Here is an 8,130-nt window from a genome sequence, read left to right as displayed (position 1 = left end):
TTATATAGCACTAAATCACAACAAAGGTTTACTCAAGGTGCTAAATGGAACAAAATAAAATATTTAATAATGATAAGTTTATTTGTACACTTAATAAAACACATTGGACCTGCAAGGAGTGTCATAATAAAGTTAAACATTCACACTCCAATGGGTGTGTCAGAGAGCAACATGAGGTTACTATCATCTCCCAGGATATTCGGCACGCAGACTGGATTGAAACACCAACCTTTCGGGTAGTCGGTGGCCTGCTCTACCACCTGAGGTACAGCCACTTAATAGCTGGATTAAGCACAGGCACAGCCTGAAAGGAGGCTCATGCACCTCAAATTGCTCAAGTCATGACAGAGAGAATCTTTAGCACTGTTATCAGGAACTGAGAACATCATCTCAGCATAAAAACTTGTTAAAAAGAAAATAAGTTCATATGGTTGAAATCTCTGGATTCTGCCAGACCTGTAGTGCTTTTTCAAAATTTTCATTCAGCATTTACTGGTAATCCAGATTTTGGTGACCATTAAGTCACGTACAAGTGACACATGTTGAATGTGACACATGAAAATGAAGTTTTGTTCCAACATATATTCACATATATGCTGAGATCATATAGTGAGAGGTGGTGGACTAGTTTGTAATAAAACAGCTGTTTCTACGGCTACGTCCACACGCACACGGGTATTTTTGAAAACACAGATTTTTCTATGTTTGAGCTTTTCGTCCACACGTAAACGGCGTCTTGGGTCACAGAAAATGGAGATTTTTAAAACTTAGTTTTTGCGTTTACGTGTGGACGAGGAAAACTGAGATTTAGTCACGCGATGTCAAAGGCGTGCACCGTTTTTGACCTCACGCTGTGCTCACGTTATTGTTTACATGAGATTAATTTCTACAATGGTGGACAGAGACAAAATACTGTTGCTGTTAATCTGTCTGCAGTTTTTAAACACTGACACACACACAGTTACTGTCCCTCCATTTAGAAAGGCAGAGGCGCACGTGGCTTCTACATTCAACACAGATGCTCTCACAACTCAAAAACCAATGTCGATTTTGAATGAATTGAATTTGTAAAAAATTAAATCTATGTATGCTGTATGCATTTTGTTCATTATTAAGTTGCGAGTCTACACAACAGCCAAGCTTCTGTCTTTAGTTATTAACATTTGAAATGCACGTGTGGACGTAGCCTAAATATCTTATTTTATTGCATTCTTATTATGATTCTGTTGTGTGTCAGTTGTATCCGGGGAGGTGAAAGAGTTCCCCCTCATGTCAAAAACGTCACGTCAGCGAGTCACTCCTCACTTCCCTGACACTTGATTTGAATGACTGTATCTTGTTTTTCACATACTAATGTGGACTACTCTTTATTGAAATAAACTGTGTCTGTTAGTCGACCTATCAGCACAGAAACCCACCAAACCCAAGCAGCATCATTACAGTTACAGGTCTTCTTATCCTAGAGCTGTGAAATATTTTAATGTTTGCTACCAACTAAGTGTAATTACATTCAGTCCTTCACCAAAAACATGATATACTCTTCTTAGTAAATTGATATTCACCACCTAGACATATTTATCCTACAAATGTTAGTCTCTATTAAACATAAGCAGATTTGAATGATTAGCTTTTTAATCTGCAGCAACAGAACAAAAAGCTGTTTATGCTGGTGAAGCTCGGACTCTGTCAGACTGCTGTTGTCTCGGTGTTGAATATTTAATAAGTCTTTTCTCAGAAGCCGCAGCAGGTCACATCGACGCTGGCCATGCTGCACACTGATAAACTACACCAGGCCGTGCACACTGAGAAAGTCTCACATAGATTCACTAGTTGCTAAAGATAGAGCCTTCAATCCAGCCTTGAGATGATTATTTATTTTATTGCATATGATTCTATTGGCTGTTCGGGGTTGTCTGTCCGATCCAATCTTAAATCCACACTGGTGAAACTTTCATACTTCTGTCCTTTCTCGTCTCATCTCTCCCTCCCTGATTCTGCCTGTTCTCCGTCCTCGCCTGTACTGTAATCACATTACTCTCTCTCTGTCTTCTCTGTAGATCTGAGCGTACACAGAGCATACCCTGCCATCCTTGTCTGATGAAAGAGTCACGACATCTGCTTCAGATACACAGACCATATTCGCATACAAAGATGCAGCCCACTGTGGTTCTTCTCTTCTCCTCGATCTTCCTCCTGGCTTTCATCATCCCATTCTGCTTCTCCCAGAACGAGGGAGACCTGGTTGTTCAGACACGTACCGGTCGAGTTCGAGGCATCCGCCAGCTGGTGCCGGATCAGAGCTACATAACTGCTTTTCTGGGCATACCCTTTGCTGAGCCCCCACTGGGGAACCGCCGTTTCCGTCCTCCAGAACCCAAACGTCCGTGGACTGGAGTGATCGAGGCCAAGGAATACCCCAACGCGTGCTATCAGTATGTGGACACAGCATTCCCAGGCTTCCAGGGCAGTGAGATGTGGAATCCTAACAGAGACATGAATGAGGACTGCCTCTACCTCAATGTCTGGGTGCCCTCCTCGCCCAGACCTCACAACCTCACTGTCATGGTGTGGATCTATGGTGGAGGTACTTAAGAATTCACAAACCATACTGGGAATATCACTCCAATTGTCATTGGAGCACTGGGTTAGCCGTTCCTGATATATTACATTAGAAAATTCCTCGTCTGTCAGATTATTTTTTATGTAGAAGGATTGAGGATATTACGCTGGAATTCTAATCATTAAACGTCTTGAATAACAGCGATGAATTGTTGTAGTACGCTCTAATATTGTAGGTTAATGCTGTGATATTCCATGTTTCCAGGCTTCTACAGTGGATCTTCTTCTCTGGATGTGTATGATGGTCGTTACCTAGCTCACAGCGAGACAGTCATTGTGGTTTCGATGAACTACCGGATCGGTGCTTTCGGCTTCCTGGCTCTGCATGGCTCCTCCGAGGCTCCTGGCAATGTCGGCCTCCTTGACCAGAGGATGGCGCTGCAGTGGGTACAAGACAACATCCATTTCTTTGGTGGAAACCCTAAACAGGTGTGTTTCTCATTGCTTTATTTGTCAGGTCTCTGTTATGCTAGAATTAATATGAGCCTGTTTTGATTTAGTTTTCTATTTGTTCTCTCTGTGAAACAGGTTACGATCTTTGGCGAGAGTGCTGGTGGAGCTTCAGTAGGATTCCACCTGTTGTCTCCAGACAGCCGACCCACTTTCACTAGAGCCATCCTCCAGAGCGGGGTCCCCAACTGCCCCTGGGCCTCAGTGAGTCCCGCTGAAGCCCGCAGACGTGCCACACAGCTGGCAAAGTTTGTCGGTTGCAACGGAGGAAACGACACCGAGATAATAGACTGTCTGCGCAGTAAAAGTCCACAGCAACTTATCGATCATGAGTGGCAGGTAATTTACACAAATTCTGCTTGACTTATCATGTTGTTTGCAACGTGGACGAGAGACTTATTTTCAGTTTGATGTTTTTTAATTTCAAACCACTGGTTCTTTGATGCAATGGTTTATTACCTGTGGTTCCTACTAAGTGCACAATATGTTGTTAAGGATCAAAATCAGACCGGACTCAAACGCAAGACTCTCTCAAACAGTTCAGGAGAGTGTTCCCAAGAACACAAAACAGCCCACTGCTCTCCAGCACGGGCTTCTCCAACCAAGGGGATGTAGTTAGTAAGTTTTTCTCATTCAAAGCCAAGTTGCACAAACACGGATATAAGGAGCCGTGTTTCAGTAACTGAAGACCGAAATGGGAGGTCAGACTAACGAGGACAGAGGGACCATGCCAGTATGTACCTGTATCAGTCAGGGCTGCAACTGAAGATTATGTTGGTAGTTGAACAATCTGCCAATTTTCCTTCCATTAGTCGGTTGGCCAGTGATTATTTCAACAACTCTCACAGTGCTGTGGGCAAACCTGTTCTAGTCTTCAGTCCTCACCTGCTCAAATCTGCCCACTCTGCTGTCTCGTTCCACAGAAAATTAAAATAATGAAACACATGAATTTGAAAATAATCAAATGTATTTTTAAAAGGACTCAATAGGACTGTCAGAATAAAAATCATATAAATAAAAATATTAGTTGTACAAATTAAAGTGCTATTAGTATTTAAATACAAAATAATGTGCAAATAGGAAACTAATTTGCTTTCTAGTCCAAAATAACAAGTTAACCCTGTAATGCTATAAGTTTCTGCGACCTCTGTCTCATCAACATCAATACTTCCCATAATTTCAAAATGTTGTGGACAAAACTCTTTTTTGTCTAAAATTAACATTGTTGCCAAAAATGCCCAATGTATCAAAAATATAATAAAAATATATCATACACAACACGACATAGCAAAAAAATATTGTGGATTTTGTTTTAAGGGTTAATAAACATCTCAGTTCAAAAAAATCTGAATTTTCTGGCTATTTTTTGACGGGTTGGGTCTGACAGGGTTAACAAAGTTTACAGATGATTCAGTTCATGAATGCACAATTACTCTGAACATATTCATCACGATCATTTACCAACAAAACAGATTTAGAAAAGACCGTTGCTCATCACATATTTGGTTATAGATCATAGTTTCTCATTAGGTGGAAGAGGTTTACTACAATATTAAAGTGTGAGATTTAAAGATTTACTATCACGTTTCATCCTGAGAAGTTTCTGACAGCTAATGTAAACATTACTGTAAAAACATTCATATAAACAACATGTCAATGCAACCCACTAACTTGTCAAAGGAGCTTGCAAAGAAAAGCGTCTGGACTTCTTTAAGTTGCTTTGTCCCTCTGTGGGGGGACACTCCCACTAGGTTTAAATCTGGGACTCCCCACCATTTGACCTTAGAACTGAAGAAGCTTCTCGGATGAGAGGTGAAACGTCTTCAAGCAACTTAAAGAAGTCCAGACGCTTTTCTTTGCAAGCTCCTTTGACTACGATGACCTGGATGACTGAGAACCTTCACAGACAACCCACTAACTTCATAAAACTGACCCATTTGGACATCGCAGCTCCAGCGTGCCAGCGTTTTAAATGCTCGTGCACTGCATCAGTGCTGTCATGGAAGGAAAGCTCTGCTTTGCACAGTCTGCATTTAACTTTGTTTGCTGTTACATGCTTGCACATTTTTTTAAATCTCCCTGTCGCCAAATCTTTATAATCGATGACGTCATGTTGACGAATCGTTGCAGCCCCAGTACCAGTATGTCTGTTACTGGGGTAAGTCACACAAAAGGAGTAGCTTGGTTCTGGAGTAGGAAGTAGCACTTCTTGGTGTTTATGTTGCGTTATTTCACAGTCCCATGTGGGTTTGTCATCCATGCAGGTTCTGCCATGGTCCGCTCTGTTCCGATTTTCATTTGTGCCTGTTGTGGATGGCGAGTTTCTGCCCGACACTCCTGAGGCCATGCTCAACTCAGGGAACTTTAAAGACACGCAGATTCTCCTCGGCGTTAATCAGAATGAAGGCTCCTACTTCCTGCTGTATGGAGCACCAGGCTTCAGCAAGGACAACGACAGTCTGATCTCCAGAGAGGACTTCCTGGAAAGTAAGGATGGATATATGTAACTGAGCAGAGAGAATTGTATAAATCCATCCAAAACATTCAAGTTAATTCTGCTTCAGGTTATTACGGCACAGTTTTACTTGTATCGTGTTAAAACCTTCAGTGTCACTCTTCCAGGTGTTAGGTTGAGCGTACCTCATGCTAATGATATCGGCCTGGAAGCAGTGGTGCTGCAGTACACCGACTGGATGGATGAGAACAATGAGATAAAAAATCGTGATGCCATGGATGACATTGTCGGTGACCACAACGTCATCTGCCCGCTGGCCCACTTCGCTCGCTCTTATGCACAACACAATGCCCTCAAGGCTAACGTGGGTGGCATCAACTTTGGTGGGGTGAACAGTGGAAACTCACAAGGTAGGATACCCGAGTACCAGTGTGGTCTGTCAGATCTAGAAGTATATATATCCCATACCCAGACACGCTACTGTTTGAAGGACCTGCTTTCTGGTGATAGAACAATTTGGTACGATACTTAAATTAAACTGTGCGTTAAATTTCATGTTTTCACTTTTTAATGCAGATGATAGCTGTTTTAAATATGCTATAATGTGCAGGACAACTGTACAACAATTGAATCTGCATTTGTCATGTAAGCGATGTTGATACTCTGATGATAGATCAGTAAAATATTCTAGTTGGAAAAATGATTTATTTTTTAACTGTCCTTGTAAAAGATTAAAACATATCTGTAGTTTCTGAGTAAAAATGAAATAATAATGATGATTAACTATTTATAATTGTAATTTTCATGCATTTTCTTCCACCATTTATTTCTTAAGGAGGGATGTATCTTTACCTTTTCGATCACCGGGCATCCAATCTGGCCTGGCCAGAATGGATGGGGGTGATCCATGGCTATGAGATTGAATTTGTTTTCGGGCTGCCACTGGTGAAGAGGCTCAACTACACCCGAGATGAGGAGAAGCTAAGCCGACGTATGATGAAATATTGGGCCAACTTTGCTCGGACTGGGTGAGGCCACAAAAAAAAAAACTACCTATGGAATCAGGGTCTATGTCCACGTCCAGTCTTTTTTATGCAAATGCACCTCAGCAGCCATGTTTTTCAGTCAAAATAAATAATGCAGGAAAAGCTGTATGAGTAAGCAGCCCTTTAATTCCTGTGAGACTGCAGGTTAATGAGTCTTGACATGAATTTGGAGGCACAGAGAGCTTCTCCTGACAGTTAACCCTCATGCTACTTGGCTTAAAGGAAAGGCTTTAATAAGTAAATGTTAATGCTGCGAGGTACACAGTGGGGGAAATTAAATTATTTGATCTCCTTTTGAAATTGTATCCAGTTACAAAGAATTGAGAAAGCTACAATTTATTTTAATAGTAGCATAAACTGTCAGCAAAAACAAACATTCTGTAACAGTTACAAATTCATGTGCATTTTAGTGAGTGATCAGTATTTAATCAGCTTGGAAGACAATTCAGTACTTGGTGGAATGACTGCAGCAAGAAACACTGTCAGACATTTCCTGTATTCAATTCAGTTTTATTTATACAGCGCCAAATCACAACAACAGTCGCCTCAGGGCGCTTTATATTGTAAGGTAGACCCTACAATAATACATACAGACAAAAATGAAATGAAATAAAATTTAGTGATCCTTAGTGAGCACGTACATGTTTGAGCTTGAAACACACAGATATGATTATCTGAATATGTTTCTCATTGAGCAAAATGGCTCAATGCGCCATGCTGCAATGGAACATGAAGTAGTGATGTACTACGAGTACCGACATCGACTGCAAGCAGAATTGTTGTGAATCTAACAGTTAGTTTGGAGATCATTTTACTGCTTTTTCGTTTGATTTAGTTGTAATTGCAATATCCTTTCTTGTTCTGTCTGTATCAGAAATCCCAATGACGTGCAGGGAGATAGAGGGAAACGCTGGCCTGTGTTTACCGTCAGCGAGCAAAAACACGTTGGCCTCAACACCGAGTCACTCAAGATTCACAAAGGTTTGCGAAACCAGATGTGCGCATTCTGGAATCGCTTCCTGCCACGCCTTCTCAATATTACTGGTAAATACTATTAAATATTACTTCATCTCTACACTTGAAATCTGTACTGAATGCAGGTCTTCACTTATGTTCCACTTAAAATTATGACACTTCTCACTGGATGCATGATACAAGAATTATTTTAAACTAAAGTGGAGCTTTCCCACATAGCAGGCAGGTCTGGCCCGGATCTGGTGTCAAGCCGGCACTGCTGGCTGACTTCTGGCACGGTAAGTGGTATGTCATCAGATATGGGCCAGGCCTGGCGTAGATGGCACTGTTTATGTGATGGCATGCTCATAAAAAACAGGTCTGGCCCGGACACGGCATCAAGCTGGCACTTCTGACTGACTGGTGTCATGGCAGGGTGTATGTCAACCAGATGTGGGCCAGGTCTGGCATGATGGCACTATTTATGTTCCTATTTTCCTATTTTAGTTAGAAGACCCAAATGCCATGTTGCAATACTATACTGCTATGGTAGCCAACGTTTCAAATGCAGGTTTGACAGGTTTGTGAGTGTACACTTTATCCCCT

At 41.5% G+C, this 8,130-nt stretch overlaps 1 protein-coding gene across 1 annotated transcript; it reads left to right on the top strand.

The window, feature by feature from the left end:
* Nucleotides 1-2,027: 2,027 nt before the first annotated feature.
* LOC121811861 (acetylcholinesterase-like) lies at nt 2,028-7,798 on the top strand. The gene is made up of 7 exons (XM_042217302.1): nt 2,028-2,584; nt 2,825-3,048; nt 3,148-3,408; nt 5,334-5,556; nt 5,692-5,934; nt 6,360-6,552; nt 7,445-7,798. Exons 1-7 carry the CDS (start codon nt 2,098-2,100, stop codon nt 7,626-7,628), a joined length of 1,815 nt encoding a protein of 604 aa, XP_042073236.1. The 5' UTR covers nt 2,028-2,097; the 3' UTR covers nt 7,629-7,798.
* Nucleotides 7,799-8,130: the final 332 nt, after the last annotated feature.

This window comes from Haplochromis burtoni, unplaced genomic scaffold (assembly GCF_018398535.1).
Source record: "Haplochromis burtoni strain Fernald_Lab_line unplaced genomic scaffold, NCSU_Asbu1 Contig_1798, whole genome shotgun sequence".
NCBI classification, from domain to species: domain Eukaryota; kingdom Metazoa; phylum Chordata; class Actinopteri; order Cichliformes; family Cichlidae; genus Haplochromis; species Haplochromis burtoni.
Note: the sequence above shows the minus strand (reverse complement) of the source record. Positions and strands in the feature narration are given on the sequence as shown.

What these genes read in the sequence shown, in the direction of transcription:
- LOC121811861 (XM_042217302.1), top strand. Translation starts at nt 2,098, where the DNA reads ATGAAAGAGTCACGACATCTGCTTCAGATACACAGACCATATTCGCAT. An exon ending in TTATCGATCATGAGTGGCAG is followed by an intron (nt 3,409 to 5,333) that starts GTAATTTACACA and finishes TCATCCATGCAG; the next exon opens with GTTCTGCCATGGTCCGCTCT. An exon ending in GCCAACTTTGCTCGGACTGG is followed by an intron (nt 6,553 to 7,444) that starts GTGAGGCCACAA and finishes TGTCTGTATCAG; the next exon opens with AAATCCCAATGACGTGCAGG.